This window comes from Bathycoccus prasinos (assembly GCF_002220235.1).
Source record: "Bathycoccus prasinos genomic : Chromosome_4".
Lineage (NCBI taxonomy): Eukaryota > Viridiplantae > Chlorophyta > Mamiellophyceae > Mamiellales > Bathycoccaceae > Bathycoccus > Bathycoccus prasinos.
The window spans coordinates 691,211-710,600 of NC_024005.1; the positions used below are offsets into that span (position 1 = coordinate 691,211).

A 19,390-nucleotide genomic window follows, 5' to 3' on the forward strand; every position below is an offset into this window, starting at 1 on the left:
GCATAATGGCGTCTCGACGGTTGGCCCCTTCCCATACCTTGTTAAACATGGAACCGAAACCTGCCTCTGACCCCCTCCCTTCCACTTCCCTCGTTTTCTCTTTCTTCTTCTTGAAAGATGATTCCGGGCTTTTTTTAGTGGGGAGGGAGAGAAGGATGTAAACCTGTTTGTTCATCGGAAGAATCATCTGCGCTTCCCTCCGCTCCAAAATCTCCTTTAAGTATTAGTTCTTTCTCTTCAATCTATTTCCCCCTTTTTTTTCGCTAAGAATACGTGTGCGTGCGCATACACGTATTCTTCGCGAAAGAAAAGAGAGAGAGAGAGAAATTGCATCGTTCTCCGCCGTCACAGCACCCAAAAAAAAACACCCAAAAACCACCTTTTTCCTCTCTCTCGCCTAAAATTTCACTCTTCTCGTTTTGTACACTGTTTCCTCCTCGTTCTCTTCATTTAATAATTAATTACGCACGCACTTCACACGCACTTCACGGGCGACAGAGAAGAATAAGAAGAAATGGCTTCCTCCTTCGCATCACCCTCGGGATTCGTATCGTCTAAAAGTTCTGCGTCCTCCACTCCACGTCTGCGCATTAGCACACGTTCGAGACGTAGTAAAAGTGGAAATGTCAAAGTCGTGGCGGCGAATTTTACGAGCAAAAAAGCTTCCTCCTCTTCTTCCTCTCCGTCGTCGGGAAAGAAACAGCAGCAGCAACAACAACACACACAGAAAGGAGAAGTGGTGAAGTTTTCATCGTCCTCGAAAGGCAGAAGAGGAGGCTTGGATGTCGAGAGCAAAAGAACTTCCCCGAGTAAAGACCAACCGCATTTATACTTTGACGAGGCGGTAATAATCGTCTCTGGAGGAAAAGGAGGCGACGGCGAAACGTTCAAGAAAGCAAAACCGAAAGTTGTGAAGAACTCAAAATTCAAACGCGGAACGCAACAGGCGAAATTTATAGAACTTCCATCGGCAGAACCTGCGGATGGTGGGATTGGAGGGTCCATATATATCGTGTGCGATCGATTTACGGATTCGTTGTTGCACTTGCACGAGCGGAAAGAGTGGCGAGCGAAACGCGGGTACCACGGGGGAGCAGCTGAATACGCGAAGCCAGGGAGAGAACGACACAGAGTCGCGCCGGAAATGGAACCACTGTGCATCAAAGTGCCACCGGGAACCGTGATACGAAAGAAACGGAGTGGGGAGTTGATTGCGGATTTGACGCAACCGGGAGAAAGAGTTTTGATAGCGAGAGGTGGGAACGGAGGTTTAGCAGCCAGACGAGCAGAAAAGGTTGCGGGAAGCGAAAGCATGGGTTTAGGAGGAAGAACAAAGAAAGAAGGATACGCGGATGATTTCGAAATATCGACGGTTGAAGTTGAATCAAAGGCGTGGGAGGCGACGAAAGGTGAAGACGGGGAGACTATGCAAATCGAGTTGTTGATGCGAGTGGTCGCGGATATAGGATTGGTAGGTCTTCCAAACGCGGGAAAATCGTCAATCTTAAAAGCAATCACGAAAGCATCGCCAGAGATTGCTAATTATCCGTTCACGACGTTGATGCCGAATCTTGGCGTCGTCAACACGCAGAAAGACGAAGAGGATGAGCTTGAAAAACTTTTAAAAATGGCTGATAACGGAGAGTTGTTGGAATCGAGTGATGCAAAAATTAAAAGTCAAACGCCAACGATTGCTGATTTGCCCGGTTTAATAGCCGGCGCGCACAAAGGAAAAGGATTAGGACGTGCATTTCTCAGACACTTAAGGAGAACGAACGCGATGGTGTGCGTCGTCGATGCGAGTTCGCAAGATCCTGCGGGAGACTATGCCACCGTGCGAGAGGAACTTCGTTTGTATAATCCAGAGTATGTCATACGACCGCACGTTTTGTGTTTCAACAAATGTGACGTCGAATGGGCGAAATTGCGCGTTCCTGAGCTCATTGAAAGCGTGGAAAGTATGGACGAAGAAAGAGTTGGAAGTAAACCGGTGAAAATATTGGCCACTTCGGCCGTAGACGGGACAGGCATGGAAGAGTTAGCGAAAGAATTAGCCAAGTTAATGCCAAAGTCGTAGCGGCCGGAAGCACGAGTTATGTGTGTATGCATAGATAGTATAATTTAGAAGAACCACTTGTTGTTGTACATGTAAGTATTATACGCTTTTTATTGAATCTTACTACGTTTTTACATATCGAAAAGTCTACATTCCACAAAGGCTTCCTGCCTATTCACGTTGTACCACCCGACTAATCTCGCCGTGCCTAACGCCGGTGGCAAAGGACAGTCTACGCCATAAATAATCTCTGGGTTTTTCAATTCTTTGCTCGCTTCATCTCTGCACTCTTGCAAAGACTTGCGTTCGGTCAATTTCTTCGCGCCTACGCGCAACGCATTCAGCGTATCTCCCCCAGAGGCACGGATTTCTCCTTTGAACGTGATCGGTCCCAAAATTTGTTGACACAAAGATACCGTCACAGACGATGGATCGGGAACTAAAAGACCGTCCATGGTTAAAAACTTTTGCGCCCGAGTTGCAATTCTCTTTCCAACGTTGTCTTGTGCGTTTTCCTTTGAATTTTTATCGAAATTCTCGGGAATCATGTATCCAAAATTTGAGTCTCGCAATGCCAGTGCGTTTGGTTGTTCTTGGCGCGCTCCTACATCAACTCGCACGTCTATACTCGTTAAATCTAAGATGGCTCTTGAAAATGAACCGATTTGAAAGTGCATCGATGCGCTAAGAAAATTATGCAACTCGCATTTCAGCGGCGGAAGGGCGTTACTTGCGTTATCGAGCGCGGAATTCGTCGAGGCGTCCACGGTTCGATCGTTATAAAAATCGTCGTCGTCATCGTCGTCGTCATCTTCGGTCGATAATATGGAGTCGTCTATGGTTCTATTCATAGACGTATCGCCTTTGCCCTGTTTCTTTCTCATGCGTCTTCGCGACCTTGACGATGATCTTCCGATGATGTGTCTCCCATCTAAATTCCATCGTCCAATGACCCCCGCTATAAATCCAAACGTTAAGTTTGGCATTTGCGGCAACGCGGAATAACTACTCGCTGTCGTTGTCGCCAAGCTGTTGCCCGATTTTTTCTTTCTCCGACGCTTTCCTTTCCAAACCATTACTTGCTCTTCTACAGAAACACCCGCCCGCGCTTCTCGTCTTGGCGGTTTCTGAAATTTTTTAGCGCGAGACGAAGACGACGACGTCGTCCCAGCTCCTTTGTTTTTAACCACCTTTGCTTCAAAGTCTGGTAAATGCTTATCTAAAATCTGGCTAACACCCGCTTTATAATGCACCTGTCGACGTCCGCGAGAACTTATCGAGGCTTGTGCGACTGTTGGTCCATCGATGTAACCATCATCGACTTGATACTTTTCTCCAGAACTCAAGTCGCAACTCATCGTGTGCCCGGGTAAAATTTTACTCGTCAACGTAATCCTACAGCTCGTCGGCGCTCTATTCGCTCGCTCCGCGTCTCTTTCTTCCTCCGTTCTTCTTTCCATGCTTCCATCTAAAATGGAGTAAATTTTGGATAAGTCTGAATTATTGTTCGTGTTCCCTGCGCTATTTTTACGATTTGTTTTACCCGACAAAATGTTCTCATCCGCGCTCGCCGGTAAAATAAACTTTCGCACCAACCTCGTCAAAGACTTCATCTCTACCACCCCTTTCAACGTCGTCTTTTCAAAAACGCCAACACGAACCTTCGCGCCTAACCCGTACATGCTCGGTAACATCATCGCTCGATGTGGTTTCCCGTCTACCGTTTCTCTCGTGTTCCACATCCTCTGCGCGCGAATGCGTAGCGTCGCGGTTGACCACCACTCGTTACCTCCAAACTGCGTGACCACTCGATCCAACACGAACCCTCCTTCGTTTTTGATGTACGACGGTAACGCGGGGAGATTCAAGAACCGTTGCAGCATGTGCACTTGTTGCGATCGTGCCAATCCCGAGGGCATTTGAAACGAAAACGGTGTGGACGTTTGCGACGGATGTTGTCGAACGGTGCCTTCAATAGTCGTCGACGAGGACACGTCTTGTGAAAAGAACGATTTGTGCAAAGACGTCTTCAACGGATGTAAAGACGCCGCGCGCATTCCTTTGTTCGTCGCTGCTTTCAATGGTGTCGACGACGTTGTTTTCTTCTTGTTGTTGTTCAACATAAATCGACCACCGAACGGAGAACGCGAGGGGCGAGAGGTGGTGGTGGTAGCAGCAGTTGTTGGTTTTGTCGTCGATGATGATGATGATGATGATGATGATGTTGGAGTCGAATTTTGCGAAGAAGAGGACGAAGTTGATGATGATGCGCTCATGATGATGATTCAAAGTTTCTCTTCTTCGCTTCTCTGATTGAATACGGCAGATCGGAAACGACGACGATCGAAAGAGAAAGAACAAGGACGCCTCCACCGCCTCTTCTTCCGTGGTGATCTGCGTGTTGTTTTGATGCACCTCTCGAGAATTCTTTCAAAACTCTTCTTTGTAACAACTTTTTCTCTCTCTCGGATGTTTTTTGTTTTCGAAAAATTTTACTTGATTTTTGGGGTTCAGACAGAGAGAAGAAGAAGAAGAAGAAGAAGTTAAAGAAGAGGAGAGTCGTCGTTATTGTTTTTTACGGAGAACACGCATATGATCAAACACACTTTCTTATTTCTTTCTTTCTAGAGATCACCACATAAAGAGAAGACGTAATAAAGTGCATGCCGCAAGAAAACAACATCTCTCGTCATCATCATCATCGGAAAAAGACAACAACGTTCGGTCGTCTTTCTTTGATACAGAAGTCGTCGAGAGATTAAAAAAATTCTTCTTCTTTCTTCCGAGGTCTTCTGTTTCGCCGATTTTTGAATGATCAACAGAAGACGACTTCGACAGACAGAAGAAGAAGAAGAAGAAGATATAAATTATTATCATCATCATCATCACAGATATCCTCTGTTGTTCATCAAGAGAGAGTACTTCATTTCACCAACCGTATTTGTTGTGAATAAATAAACGACAAAATGGCGCTCGTCAACATCGGTGCGTCGAACGCATCGGACCAGTTTTATAGGTACAAGATGCCTGCGGTCGTGTCAAGAATCGAAGGGCGTGGGAACGGGATTAAAACCAACGTCGTAAACTTGGTGGACGTCGCAAAAGCGTTGGCGAGGCCACCGACGTACGTTTTGAAATGGTTTGGCTTTGAGTTAGGGGCGTTGACAAAGTACGAAGAGAAGGATGGGAAGTGTATCGTAAACGGCGCGCACGACGCGAAAGTACTCGCGGAACATTTGGAAGTGTTCATCAAGAAGTTTGTGCAGTGCTTCTCGTGTGGAAATCCAGAGACTGTGTTTTCTATCGATAAGAGAACGGAGTTGATCACGATGAAGTGCAAAGCGTGCGGGCACGTGTCCGAATGCGATCCGAGACACAAGCTGTGCAACTACATCGTCAAAAATCCGCCGCCAAAGGACAAATCGAAGGAGAAAAAAGATAAGCAGTTGAGACGTGCTGAACAAGAACGCGAAAATGAAGGTGCAGAGTTGGATGCGGCAGAGGAGAAAAGAAAGAAGAAAGAGGAGAAGAGGTTAAAGAAACTCGCCGAACAGAGCAGTCAAAACGAATCTTCGGACAAGGAGAAGAAAAAGAAGAAGAAAAAGTCCAAGGGAGATGACGACGACGGCGACGTCGAGTGGGCGACAGATACCTCCGCGGCTGCTGCAAAAGCTAGAGCGGAAGAACAGCTCACGGGTAACGCTGCTGAAATGGTTACGGTGTCCAAGGAATTGAAGACGCAATTGTCGCTAACAGAAACGAAAGAAGAAGAGGAAGAGGATGAGGAGTCGGAATCTGAATCTGAAGAAGAAGACGAGCGAATCACGAAACTTCGCGCGTACGCGGCGAAAGTAAACGACGTCGATCAAACTTTAGAGTTTTTGAACAACAAATTAGGAGTCGGTTCGGACGAATTGAAGGTTTACTTTTTGATCGAAGCGATTTTGGACGACGAAAAACCGGTGCCGCTGCAACTCAAGAAGAAGAAAGCGTTTATCTCCAAGTTTGTCGGCGACGACGAGAAGAAACAAAGAGGTTTATTGAACGCCTTCGAGTTATACGCCACAGAAACTAACACTGACGCGTACAAGATCTTTGCTGCTGTTTTGAACGCTTTATATGAGCTCGATTTGTGCGAAGAGAAGTACATCCGCGAGTGGTTTGAAGAACTTCGCTCGGCCAAAAAGTTTGGCGTCGACGAGAAAACTGCCAAGGCTGTTCGAAAGCAAGCGGCAAGTTTCATCGAGTTCTTGGACGAAGAATCTGACGATGACGACGACGACGACGACGATTCGGGCGATGATGATTCCGAATAAACGTGCATCGGCGGTTACCTGCGAAGAAGCACTCGCGTGCAAAAGTGCGCGGATATTGATACGGAATTCACGAGAAGGAGAGGAAAAGAGAAACTGAAATAATACATACCCATCACCTAACCCTTTTCTTTATAATATTGAGAGAAACACACAGAATGATGAATCATTACGCAGCGTCACTTTACTCTAAATTCATGCGCCAGTCGCGTATGTTGCAAAAGTGAACACATCGACGTGTCCACACAAGGCGACACAATAAATCCACACACTGCATGTTTCTTCGCCACTGCGTGCACAAAGCCTCGGGTTCTCGATTTCAAGCAGTAAACACGACGAATCGAATCTTCTGCATCTCGAATTCCCACTGTCATCATCACTCCAGTTTAACAAAGAATACGTTCCGCTCCGTCGCGTCTTCTTCTTCTTCTAAAAAACTACTCAATCCTCGACGAGAGATGACGACGACAACGAGAACCGCGACCTCCGCAGCGGCAACAACGATAACGCCGACGAAAGACGATACAAAGAATGAGAAAAGGAAAATCCGAGGGTTAATTTTCGATATGGATGGGACGTTAACCGTTCCGAATTTGGATTTTAACGAGATGATGCGTCGACTCGGGTGCAAAACGAACAATATCTTAAAAGAAGTGGACGAGTTTGACGAGGAGAGGAGGAAGAGATCGTACGAAATTATCGCCGAGATGGAAGTAGAAGCGCTAAAATCTATGAAAGCGATGCCTGGGGCCGTTAAGTTAGCAAAGTTACTGGACGAAATGAACGTTCCAAGAGGCTTGGTGACACGGAATGTGAAGACGTCGGTGGACCATTTTCATAACGTGGCCTGGAAAGATGGCGAGACAGATACTTTAATGAAAGCATTTCACCCGGTGTGTTCGCGAGAATTCACGCCGTATAAACCGGCTCCGGACTCGCTGTTGCACATATGCAAAGTGTGGGGCGTCGACCCATCGGAGGTCATGATGGTGGGTGATTCGCCGAAAGATGATGTAGTCGCGGGAAATCGAGCCGGTTGCGTGACGGTTTTAATCGATGTCGAGGATACGAATAGAAGTTATGATATAGATGCATTGGAAGGCGAACACATTCCGCACTTTATCGTTCCTAGAATTGAAGAGATTTCGCATTTGCTTGAGTTTCATTTTGAGGTTATCGGGGACGGAGTTGGTGAAACTAATCGGTAAATGTTAGTTACTTTATGTTTTATTCTACGAGGTAAGAGGCGTGTTGGTAATGCGATTTGTAATTGTTAAAAATAATTATTTATGAACTTTTGCTAAATTGCGTCATCAATTCTTGTTGCGTCCCGGCGTCGACGGCCGAGTGCGAGGAATACTCCATGGTAAATTCGCCCTTACCTTGAGTCATCGATCGTAGCTCGGTCGAGTAGCCAAACATCTTACTCAAAGGTAACAACGCCGTAACGCAGACATCGTCGTTCTCGCCGACTGAATCTAAAATCGTGCCTTTTCTCTGATTAATGTTGCCGATGACCGTACCTTGAAACTCGTTCGGAACTGTCACGTCTACTTTCATTATTGGTTCTAATATTTTCGGTCCCGCGTTTTTAAACGCGACTTTGAAAGCGTTTAAAGCGGCAATTTTAAACGCCAATTCTGAACTATCGACGGCGTGCGAAGCGCCGTCCGTAAGGACAATTCTTAAACCTTGAACGGGATATCCGATCAAACCACCGCCGTTGGCGGCTTCTTTGAAACCTTTCTCGACCCCTACGATATATCCTGGTGCAATAGCGTTTCCTACGATACCGTTTTCAAAAATAACATCCGTCGATCTGGTCTCTTCGTCAGCTTGAACAATCGGCTCGATGTATCCAACAACTCTACCGTACTGACCGGACCCTCCAGATTGCTTCTTGTGTAAATAATCAAACTCTGCTTTTTGGGTAATCGCTTCCCGGTAATTCACTCTCGGGTTCCCAACCTCGACGTCGACTTTGTATTCTCTTTTCATTCTTTCAACGTAGATGTCGAGGTGTAGTTCACCCATACCAGATATAATAGTTTGCGCACTTTCTTCATCCTGGTGAACTTTGAACGTAGGATCTTCGCGTTGAAAACGAGACAAAGCTTTTGAGAAGTTTGACGAATCAGTTCTCGATTTTGGTGCGACTGCGTATGACATGACCGGTTCTGGCACTCGCATGGAGGTCATAGCATAATTAATAGTTCCATCCGTAAATGAATCTCCAGATTGACAATCGACGCCGAAGAGCGCGACAATTTCTCCTGATTGAGATTCCTTTACGTCTTCCATTTCGTCCGAATGCATGCGTACTAATCGAGGCACCTTCAATTTCTTCCCTGTTCGAGTGTTGACAATTGTCATACCTTTTGTAATTGTGCCTTGATATATGCGCAAATACGTGAGCTGACCAAATCTACCTTCTTCCAACTTAAATGCCAATCCAACTAACGGAGCTTTTGGGTCAGAAACTGTCTTCACAGGCTCTTCGTCTTTATTCAAATCCAAAGCGATGTTTTCTACTTCGTGCGGCGCCGGGAGATAATCCACCACGCCATCTAACAAAAGCTGAACGCCTCTATTTTTATACGCCGAGCCCATGAAAACTGGGGCAAACTGATTCGAAACCACGCTCCGTCGAATTGCCTCTTTCAACTGCTCGACCGTCGGTTCTTCTTCCATGAGAAAAATCTCTGCTAAATCGTCATCTACGCCCGAGACAGTTTCAATTAACTCTTTTCGCTTTTCATTCGCTAAATCTTTTAAATCGCTCGGTATCTCATCGCTCACTTTAATGTCATTTCCGTGTTGTCCATGAAACGTAATCGCTTTCATGGTGACTAAATCCACGACCCCGTCATGCTTCTCTTCCAACCCGATCGGGATTTGCACTGCGGCACAATTCAATCGCAATTTATCCTTCACCTGTTTCAACACTTTCCACGGATCCGCGCCGACCCGATCGCATTTGTTGATAAAGCATAATCTCGGCACGTTATATCTTCGCATTTGTCTATCTACGGTAATACTTTGCGACTGCACTCCACCGACTGAACACAAAACCAACACCGCTCCGTCCAACACTCTCAGCGCGCGTTCGACTTCGATGGTAAAATCAACGTGACCTGGCGTATCGATAATGTTGATCGATGAATCCTTCCACGTTGTGTAAGTCGCCGCAGATTGGATCGTAATGCCTTTCTCTCTTTCAAGTTCCATGGAATCCATTTTCGCCCCGACGCCGTCTTTCCCTCGCACTTCGTGTATTTCGTTTATCCGTCCGGTGTAAAACAAAATCCGCTCGGTTAAGGTTGTTTTCCCAGAGTCAATGTGTGCGCCTGTTTTGCGTGAAAACGGTGATTATAGTTAGAGATGAATACGCGCGCGTGTATACGGAGAGGGAGTGATACCGTGCGTGTCGCGCGAGTTATAGGAAAGAGGAGAAAAGTCGAAGCGTCGTCGTATCTCGCACCCGCGACGGCCGCCAGCTCTCTCTTTACTGAGAGAGAATATCTAAGAATCGATATCGATCGAACAGAAACGAACAGAGGACGACGACGACGAGACCAGATAAAATGAACGACAAAGCAAAGAACTTACTGATGCCTATATTTCTCGCGCGCTTTCGTTCCTCCGATACATCGCTCGCGTAGTGTCTGCTCCTTCCCACTTTTCGAAGATGATGATGATGATGATGGTTTTGATGATGATGATGAGAAAGACTCGAGCTGCTGCTGTTACTCCCAGCAGCTCCGAGATAAATAAGAGCCGAAGAATCAATGGCAGTAGTAGTCGCGTTCCGCGACGCAAAACTCCTTCTGTTTTGCAACAGCAGAGTCGTCCACCCTCGTCGGCTCCTCATTGTTATTCTATGTGCGTATGATTTTATTAGGTGATTTTCCCAGAGAACGAGAGAAGGTGTTTTGAAACATTTTACGAGTGTAGATTTGGTGTAGAAAAGAGAAATAAAAAAAATCGTTTGACCCACACACACTCAGAGAAAGCGTCACTCGTGCACTGAAATCCGATTCACATCACGCGTACATCATTTCTTCACGCAACTACCTCACTCATATCACCACACGCTCTCTGTTGTAAATAACACATAGTATAATAATATATGTCCTTACTCCAACGAGCGTTCTTCTCCAAAGAAGCGGTGATAAGTTGGACGATCGCAGGTGCCGGAGCGTACTTTCTTTACTCGCAACAACAGACGAAAACACCTTTGGAAACGAAATACGAGAAATACGGACAAGAGTTGATGCGAGGAGAAAAGTACACGAAGTTTTTAAAGGAACACGAGAAGCAGAAGAAGGAGAGGAGCAAAAAAAGAAGAGGTTGGTTCTTTACCAAGAGCGAGTAGAGAAAAGAGAGAGAGAGAGAGTATCGATTTATTTGACGACGACGACCCGAGAGCGCGTTTGAAAAGAGAAAGAATTTCACCTAGCTAGAGAAGAGACGACGAATATGGTTGCCTCTTTGACAGAGAAAAACAACAACAACAACAACAAGAGCTTAAAGCCGACGATTTCACGCGCGTTTCGCATAGCAAAACTATATTACGGAAAGCATTCGACGAGGAAGAAAACGGCTCGATTGCTGGCGTTGACGTGCGTCTTGGCGTGCGCGTTGACTACTGGTCTCTCCGTCGTGTTTTCATACGCTCAAAGAGACATGTCTACTGCGCTCTCGAATAAAGATCAAGACGGTTTTTATAACGCTATTCAGAGATATATTTATGTTGTCGTGATTGCCGCTCCTTTGTTCGCGTTGTACGATTACGTGAAGTCTTTGAGCGCTTTGCATTGGCGCAAATATATGACGGAGAAGATGATGACGATGTATTGCGAACACGACAACTATTACTCGTTAAAGTTCAATAACAGCGTGATAGCCACAGCGAATCAGAATAATGAAGGATCAGGTGATGTTCAAAAAGAAGCTACGGTTACTACTTTAGACAATCCAGATCAAAGAATTGGTGAAGACGTTCGCGGTTTCGTTCATTCGATGACGACGTTGACGTTAGCAATCGTGCATAAAATTTTCAGCATGAGCGCCTTCTTCGCCGTTTTATACCAGATCTCACCGAAACTCTTATTCTTTTGCTTTGCGTATTCTATGATTGGAACCTACGTGACGACGGCAGTGTTTGGGGGTAAATTGATGCATTTGCACTTCGAGATCTTAAAGAAAGAAGCAAACATGCGTTTTTTTCTCGTCAGATTACGGGAGCATGCGGAGTCCATCGCTTTGTATAGAGGAGCGAAGAGAGAACTGAAAACATTATTACGAACACTTCAACAAGTGATTAAAATTCAAAAGGAAAAGATTGTTTGGAATAGACATTTAGATTTGTTCACAAACGCGTACGAGTTTGCGACGTTTTGTCTTCCTTACTTGATCATAGCCCCGCTGTATTTCAAAGGTGAAGTAGAATTTGGTGTCGTAACGCAGAGTTCGTACGCATTCCGAACGATTCAAAATGCTTTGAATATTATCGTGAATCGACTGGATCAACTTAGCGGTTTAGCTGCAGAGTCCGAACGGATCGAGCATTTTCTGATATTATTAGAACGGCATGAACGGGACGCGGAAGAAAAGAATGGAGAAAAGAGCAACGTCATCGAGCGGAGTTTTCTCGATGACAGTAGAGAGGCGTCGAACCTTTTGCTATCGTTGCAAAACGTTTCAGTCTCCACTCCATCGAGAGAAATGAATCGAGGGCAACTTTTGTGGACGAATTTAAACGTCGACATTGTGCGAAATGAAAGCGTTGTGATTACCGGTCCCTCGGGATGTGGCAAAAGCTCTTTACTTCGCGTTTTAGCCGGACTTTGGAAAAACGGATCTGGAAAAATTCTCGTTTCCCGTTTCTCTTCGTTCTTTTTCCTTCCGCAAGTGCCTTTTATGCCGGTTGGAAGTCTACGAAGTCAGCTCACGTTTCCAAAAGGCGTTCTCGACGTCGATGAGAACGAAGAGGACGACAATGCAAATGCGCTATCGAAGAAGAATAGGATGAAAATAAACGATGCGCTCGTGGAAGAAAATGCGCATTTGCAAAATTTGCTAGATTCTGTAGGTTTAGGTGATCTCGCTTCGCGAATGGGAGATACTTTTGACGACGATTCTATCGAATGGACGGATGTTCTCAGCGTAGGTGAGCAGCAAAGAATAGCGTTTGCACGATTATTATACCAGAAGCCCAAACCTACGATTGTTTTCTTGGACGAAGCGACGTCCGCTTTGGACGAAGTAAGCGAGAAAAAGATGTACGAGTTATTAGCGGCAGAGAAGTACACGGTCGTATCCGTCGGCCACAGATCTTCGCTCATGCAATTTCACTCGCAGCGACTTCGTTTCGTTTCTGGAGACGAGAAGAAATCACAAGAAGAAACGCATTCGCATCGCATCGGCAAGTTTATTTTAGAAGATATTTAGATTTTACTAGTGAGATAAAGTTCCCTTATGTGTGTACGCTTGTACTTGTTATCATACAAAAGTGAGTGCGTCGCCTATTCGAATCGATCCACCTTTTATACAACTCGCATATAGTCCGAAATAACTGCCTTTGTCACTCAATTTAATTTTCTCGCGCCCAAAAATGGACCCTTCGACGTCCGGAAAATGAGTTCTAATTTGTACATCCGGTTGTATGACTTCGTCAACTTCTCCGCGATTATTCGCAACTACTCTGGTAGAAGGACATCTGATAGTAGGCTCGTTTATATTCAGGACTACGTCGCCAATTCGTACTTTCTTTCCACACCAATCGAATTCTTTCCACGGGTCACCCCCAGAAGTTGTATCATCGACAATTATATTCGCCCTGAACCGCATCATAAACTCTTCTAGACTACTATCGCTATTACTGCTATCGCTACTCACTTTGATGCTCTCGTACACTTCTCTGGCCGTTGACTTTGTGATTATGTGTAGAACGTGTTCCTTAACTTTTCCGCCCACATTTGCAAAGCTAATACCGTCCGCGAAGACGAGTTTCGGTATTCCGTTTTGCGTATTTGCAGTTTCTAAACGTTCCGCGAAAAACGTTTCGATGACCAATCTCTCCTTCTCGTCGTCCAAATTTAAACATCGTGCAACTACTGTCTTCGTCTTCGCTTCGATGATCGATAACTGTCGTCGTCGACTCGTGTTAATATTTCCATCTTCGTTATTATTTTTTTTCCTTTCGGTGTTGCTAAAATCCTCTTCCGTAAGAACGCATTCGTATTTCCCTAGTTGAGGATCGGTTATCAGTTGGTGAAACAGATGCTTATTCGAATGATGTTGCGGATCTTTCCCCTCACCGGTTTGCAAAACGATATCTGCGTTCTCTTTCGTCGATTTCTCTTCCATCCATTTGTTCGCTCGAATCGTTTCCGCTCGCAAAAGTGCCAAGCAGCGGTCGTTAGGGATTGACGCAAAAGGCGTGAGGGATGTTCGCGCGAGCTTTTGTCCATTTGCTCCTTTCAGTGGGTATGTGTAAATGTGAGACACGGTTCCGAGAATAGACGACGGAGATGACATATTTTTCTGACTCTCTCTGTCTGTCGCTCTCGAAACTGCGGGGATGATGGATGAATGATATGTGTATATATTACTGAGCGTACAAAAAGTAAAGTTTGAGTTCTGAAGGTGTGTTGTGACTGGAATCACAGAAGCGTTTCATTCACTACTAATACACGGTATACATTCAACTTTAATAAGCTACCAGTTTACTTTCTCGATAGTATATGTCGCGCTCGTTACCCCTAATCCTTCTGGAATATCCGCTCCAATTCTCACGTGTTCTAAAGCACCGCTAAGATTTGCTATGGACGCGTTTGTCTCGAATTGCCTCGTCGCAAGTTCTCTCAATCGTTCCATCTTTTCAATCGCGCGAGCATTTCCTGAGAACGCCGGTAATCGGACGTCCAATAACGCCGAAGACCACTCAATGGATTGTTCTAACGACGGGAATGTACCTTTGTACTTCTTCGCAAAGTCAAAATTAACTTCGTCGTCAGGGTCCAATCTAGAGCTCTCTTCGTCGTTTTTGGCGTCGTCGGCGTTCTCTTCGTCCGCCGAGTCTTTCTTAGCATTGAATTCACCCTTGAGCGTTATCACGTGAAATTCTACCCAATCGACAAGGAAGGATAGAAATTCTACCGCATCTTCGTTGGATAAATTTTTCAGCGTCATCGAAGAGTCTTCGCGATGGAACATCGATCGAGCAACGATCGTGTGCATGGGCTGCGCCCAGGCTCCGAAATTCTCCACCGCAAACGTCCAAATTCTACAATCGTCCAAAGCCGCGCGCAGCTCGAGTTCTTCGTAAAACTGTTGCTGCTTTGACGTGCCTTTTTTCTTAGGTCCGTCCCTTTTGTCTCGAGCGAGTTTCTCACACAACTTGACCTTTCTGAATGCAGACTTTCTATTTTTATCGTGCAACGTGTGGAAATTGAGAACGGGCGAAGATGTATTATTTTTCTTCGCACTCATGCACGCATCTACGATGCGTCGCAAATCTTCTGGATTCACCCACCAAGCAAAGATGCAGACGTTGACAGCATCAATCAATCTATCGTCTTCTAAAAGCTTTTCAATGAGACCTATACTGCTCATGGCGCCGCCTAAGAGTAAACCTCTGGAAAAAGCCTCAGATAAATAATCCCATTTCTTCAAAGTCCAAGCCGCTTTGATGGCAGCGTCTACGCAGTGCGGCGCGATGACAGCGCCTGTGCGAATATTGTTTGATGTTGGATCGTTCATACCGTAATACACGGCGTTTTTAATTTTATCTACTTTCTCTTCGCTATTGTCAGAGTCGTAATCGTCCGTATCGTCGTAATCAGAACCGCCAGAATCTCCGTTCCCTTCAAGTTTCTTAGTCTTCTTAGACGAAGCAGCAGCAGAGGCACCGCCACCTTGTCCTGTCCTTTTCACTCGTAAAGCTTCTTTAGTTTTCTGCTCGTTCTCATCGATCCATTTTATGGCCTCTTTCACGTGTTTATTCGCGAAAATCTCCAAACTTCTCAGCATTTGCTTTTCAGTTCCAGATTCTAACGTGGCGATGAAATCTTCCGCCACTTTTTCTTGTTTCCGCATTTTGTCTTGGTCCCAAAGCATGTTAATGTCGTTGCAAGCGCCTTCAAAATTCCTCTCTGGTGGGAGATCTTTCCAAATCGGTACGGTGATTGCTTTGCATTGCGGTTTAGTCGCAGCTTCAAACCCGCTCGTACTAAAAGCTCGTTCTGCCGCTTCCGCTTTCTTATTTCTCGCTTTTCCAAAAACATCTTTTTGTAACGCCGCCATACACTCCCGCAGACAAAGCTCCTCGAGTTCTAAACTCACGGAGTATATTCTATCGCTCAAAGAGACGTACAGGTCGCCACCAAACGCAGTTAAAGAAACTACCGACGTCGTTTCCGAATCTGGTATTTCAATGAAGCTATGAATGACGCCGTAAAGCTTATCGATGATTGCCACGGCAACGTTGTTATTAGCAGAGTTCTTTCCCTCGCTTTTGATTTTTGCAGCTAAGGCATAGTATCCTCCGCCAATGCTAATATAGTCAAACAATAATCCATCGCTTTCTTGTGTCACCGCGACTTTCTTTTTTGTCGTTTTCTTTCTGGACGCTTCTTCTTCTTCTTCTTCTTCTTCTCGCTTTATTTGTAAGCCGTCGAAAACGCGTTCTCGAACGAGAGTTCCATCCCCAAGATCATGCGAGGTCCAAACGCCATTCGACCACAAAAGACTAAAATGTTCATCATCGAACGATACTTTGACTACTTTACTACTCTTCATGGTGCTAATCTCAGCCATAGCGTCGCTTTCATCCAAATTAACTCTCACCGCTTTCTCCTTGGAAACGCGTTCCATAAGCTTCCGTCCGGAAAGCAGAGTTTGATCGACGATATTTTCCTCTCCTAATTGATCTTCTTGCACGTCTAGTTCTTTCACTCTATATCTCAATACTTCTCTCTTGACGACTTCTTCTCCCATCATCGACGCCAAAACGACGATAACGTCGTCGCTCTCTGCGTTCCCGTTCGCCGCTTCGACCGCGACACTCCTCTTAACTGTTTCGCTCTTCTTGTTTTTTGTTCTCGTTCTTGTTGTTGTTTCTTCTTCTTCTTCTTCTTCTTCTTCTTCTTCTTCTTCTTCTTCATCGTCGTCGACATCTTTCGCCTCTACGGTCCCGACGATAGCACCGTCGCTATCGACGACGTGTAAATCACCTTTTTCTCCGTCGACAACGACGCACCCGCCGTCAAAGCTCGCAAAAAACTTCGCCGTTTTATTCTCAAAACTCGTTTTCCCACCGGCGGCGGCGTCGTCGATCGAGGCGTGGTAGTTTTCCCGGTCGTCTCGCCAGGACAAAATCGTCGTGACTTGACCACGTGCGCCTCCTCCTCGCTTCTTCGTTGTCGTCGTCTTTGTCGTCGTCTTTGTCGTCGTGCATCCAAAATACGTCCTCGTGATCCCATCGTACACGCACGGGTGCGCGAATTTCACGTTCTCGTCTCGGGACGCTCTCCACGAGCGGAAAAAAGTATTCACCTTTTCGTCGTCGTCGTTTACGTCTTTCAAAGAAGACAAAGATGATGTTTTATGCAACAAGACGCCGTCGTTTTCTGCGGTCACCACGAGCGAGGATTTCCCTCCCAAAGCGCTCCCCACGATGGACGACGACGGCACGTGACACACCACTGTCGTCGTCATTATTATAATGTATATATAATGCGTGTGTGATTTGTCTAACGATTTTTGCGATGTTTTTCTCTTTTTCTGCTCTTTTTTTTGTCTCCTTTTTGTCCATCAGTCAAAAGTCTTTTCTCGCTTTTGAAAAAAAAGTATCTCTCTTTCGCCCACAAAACACAAAAATTTCTTTTTCTCTCTTTCTTTCTTTTTAGAGAAGGGCGCCAGATTACCACAGAAGAGAGAGACTCGTTCGTCATTTATCATTGTCTCATAAAACACTTTTGACGTTACACACATCAACACTTTGATATGAGTTCCACGCCAAACGTGCCATCAACACCTCCGTCGGATCCGTTCGCACCGAACCCGCCACCAGTTCCCGGGATTTTAATCACAAAGGTTCGTTTTCTTCTGAATCGTTTTTGAAAGAGAGAGAAAGAGAGAGAGACGAATAATCGAAACGTTCTTTTGAGAGAAGATCATCTCTCATCTCACCCGCTGGCTGATTTTTTAAGAAGAGTCTCTTTCTCTTCTTCTTTGTCTTCTTCTTTCGCGCGTGGTGAGTGGTGCGAGGTTTTGAAGCGATGAAACCTACGTCTGATGATGCTGAGTGTTATTACATCATCATCATCATCATCTTCGCGCGTCTCTCGTCGCGTAGTGTAAGAGTATTTCTCTCAAAATCTCCCTTTGAAATTGGACCAAAGACGCTGACTTTCTCTTCTTCTCTCTTAAAATAATACTTAAAACAACAGTACACGAACCCGGTCCCGAGTCGAGATGCGGCCTTGCTCTACTTTTTTGCCGCGTTAATCTTCTGCATGACGTTTACATTTTGGGCGTACACCATCTTCAAAGACAAGCAACACAGGAAAAAGATGAAAAAATTAGCCACCACTGAGGCGATCGTCACCGGGAACGTGCACGATTACGACATGTTGCGCATTCCGCCGATTAGAGAGGATGGATTCAGATTAGGAGGGAGCGGGTCGAACTCGATAAATTCTTCGGGTGGGAGTGGATCGAGTCCTCAAGAGGGACGGTCGTCGCAGAGTGATTTAGAAAGTCACCCGACGACTATGGGTAAAAAATCAAAGAGCGGAATCAAATCGAACACGTATTAAAAAACGCACGAGAGGCGGGCGCGCGATTTGAGAAGAGAAACGAGGAAACGGATACACAACGCGAAAAACACATTAATTTAGCACCACGCGAAAGCTTCATCATATTCTAGAGACTTTCATATATATACTTGTATTATTATCACTATCATAACTACTTTAAAAATCTACGAAACTTCTAATAATTTTAATCTTCTTCTTCTTCTTTGGAACCGTACTCTACCGAAGTCAAAGCGTCCTCTAGCCACCCACTCGTTTTCACGCGTTCTAAAACCTCGTCCAACCGCTCGTCGTCCGTAACCATCCACCACCCCAATATGACTTCCAAAGCAGATGCTTGTCTGTAAATATCGTGGCCGCCGCCTTGACTCTTTTTCCCGCGAAGTCGTTTCGGTACGTTTGAATAGTCGGCGTTTCGTCCCCACTTGCAGACGTCCAACTCTTCATCCGTGAGTTGTATTTCGGTAATTTTTCTATACGCGTACGCTTGCGATTCTGCTCTGGCTAACTTTTTCACTTTCGAGTCGTACGTGGACGGTTTGCTCCTCGGCGCGAACAGATAACTTCTGACGAAGAGTTCCCAAACCGAGTCGCCGAGTAAAGCGTAGGAAATGGGCGAAAATTCTCTCGGCGCGCTCGAGGATATATCCGGCGGTGCGGGACGCCAATTGCTGCTCGTTTTTGTCTCCTCGTCGTCTGCTTCTTTCTTTTTCTTCTTTGTTTTCATTTGCGAGAACGCGTCAAAGACGTTTTTGTCGTCTGAATCGTCGCGCATTGATGATGAGGATGCTCCCGTTGAATGCACTCCTCTTCGGTCGTTATGAAAACGCCGCCGACGACGAGAAGAAGAAGACAAAGAAGAAGATACATCACGACGACACAAACAACATCCCCAAAACTCCTCTCCTCCTCCTCTCTTCTTCGTTTTGCCAGCGTAAGCGTAAGCCTGAGCAGCAGCGGCGACTTTTAAAGCGTGCATCGAGAGAGAATGAGAAGAGAAAAGTCGTGTGTCGCAAGGTTGTTTTTCTTTCTGTGTGTTTGCAAATTTAATTGACTTTTTTCTTTTGTCGTTTTTTTGCTCTTCGATTAAACTCGAACGCAAGTCGACTCTCCTCGATCGACACAGAAGGTTTCGAGACCGAAAAAGGTGTCTCTCGCCTACCCGCGCGGTCTGTGAGGCCGCACTCTCGTCGGCTGCG

At 45.6% G+C, this 19,390-nt stretch overlaps 9 protein-coding genes across 9 annotated transcripts; 4 read left to right on the plus strand and 5 right to left on the minus strand.

Moving 5' to 3' along the window:
- Positions 1-514: 514 nt before the first annotated feature.
- Bathy04g03560 (predicted protein) lies at positions 515-2,077 on the plus strand (the record flags this gene model as incomplete). The annotated part of the gene is made up of 1 exon (XM_007513452.1): positions 515-2,077. The coding sequence occupies one exon, from the start codon at positions 515-517 to the stop codon at positions 2,075-2,077; it is 1,563 nt and encodes a 520-aa protein (XP_007513514.1).
- A 110-nt stretch (positions 2,078-2,187) lies between these two features.
- On the minus strand, positions 2,188-4,332 carry Bathy04g03570 (predicted protein; the record flags this gene model as incomplete). Its single annotated transcript, XM_007513670.1, has 1 exon — positions 2,188-4,332. One exon carries the CDS (start codon positions 4,330-4,332, stop codon positions 2,188-2,190), a length of 2,145 nt encoding a protein of 714 aa, XP_007513732.1.
- Positions 4,333-5,022: 690 nt separating this feature from the next.
- Positions 5,023-6,372, plus strand: Bathy04g03580 (eukaryotic translation initiation factor 5; the record flags this gene model as incomplete). Its single annotated transcript, XM_007513466.1, has 1 exon — positions 5,023-6,372. The coding sequence occupies one exon, from the start codon at positions 5,023-5,025 to the stop codon at positions 6,370-6,372; it is 1,350 nt and encodes a 449-aa protein (XP_007513528.1).
- A 455-nt stretch (positions 6,373-6,827) lies between these two features.
- Bathy04g03590 (predicted protein) lies at positions 6,828-7,577 on the plus strand (the record flags this gene model as incomplete). The annotated part of the gene is made up of 1 exon (XM_007513415.1): positions 6,828-7,577. One exon carries the CDS (start codon positions 6,828-6,830, stop codon positions 7,575-7,577), a length of 750 nt encoding a protein of 249 aa, XP_007513477.1.
- A 79-nt stretch (positions 7,578-7,656) lies between these two features.
- Bathy04g03600 (elongation factor G) lies at positions 7,657-10,240 on the minus strand (the record flags this gene model as incomplete). Its single annotated transcript, XM_007513663.1, has 2 exons — positions 7,657-9,716; positions 9,925-10,240. The coding sequence occupies 2 exons, from the start codon at positions 10,238-10,240 to the stop codon at positions 7,657-7,659; spliced, it is 2,376 nt and encodes a 791-aa protein (XP_007513725.1).
- A 608-nt stretch (positions 10,241-10,848) lies between these two features.
- Bathy04g03610 (ABC transporter ATP-binding protein) lies at positions 10,849-12,822 on the plus strand (the record flags this gene model as incomplete). Its single annotated transcript, XM_007513552.1, has 1 exon — positions 10,849-12,822. One exon carries the CDS (start codon positions 10,849-10,851, stop codon positions 12,820-12,822), a length of 1,974 nt encoding a protein of 657 aa, XP_007513614.1.
- Positions 12,823-12,873: 51 nt separating this feature from the next.
- Bathy04g03620 (predicted protein) lies at positions 12,874-13,911 on the minus strand (the record flags this gene model as incomplete). Its single annotated transcript, XM_007513401.1, has 1 exon — positions 12,874-13,911. One exon carries the CDS (start codon positions 13,909-13,911, stop codon positions 12,874-12,876), a length of 1,038 nt encoding a protein of 345 aa, XP_007513463.1.
- Positions 13,912-14,091: 180 nt separating this feature from the next.
- On the minus strand, positions 14,092-17,091 carry Bathy04g03630 (predicted protein; the record flags this gene model as incomplete). Its single annotated transcript, XM_007513696.1, has 1 exon — positions 14,092-17,091. The coding sequence occupies one exon, from the start codon at positions 17,089-17,091 to the stop codon at positions 14,092-14,094; it is 3,000 nt and encodes a 999-aa protein (XP_007513758.1).
- Positions 17,092-18,378: 1,287 nt separating this feature from the next.
- On the minus strand, positions 18,379-18,966 carry Bathy04g03640 (predicted protein; the record flags this gene model as incomplete). The annotated part of the gene is made up of 1 exon (XM_007513394.1): positions 18,379-18,966. One exon carries the CDS (start codon positions 18,964-18,966, stop codon positions 18,379-18,381), a length of 588 nt encoding a protein of 195 aa, XP_007513456.1.
- Positions 18,967-19,390: the final 424 nt, after the last annotated feature.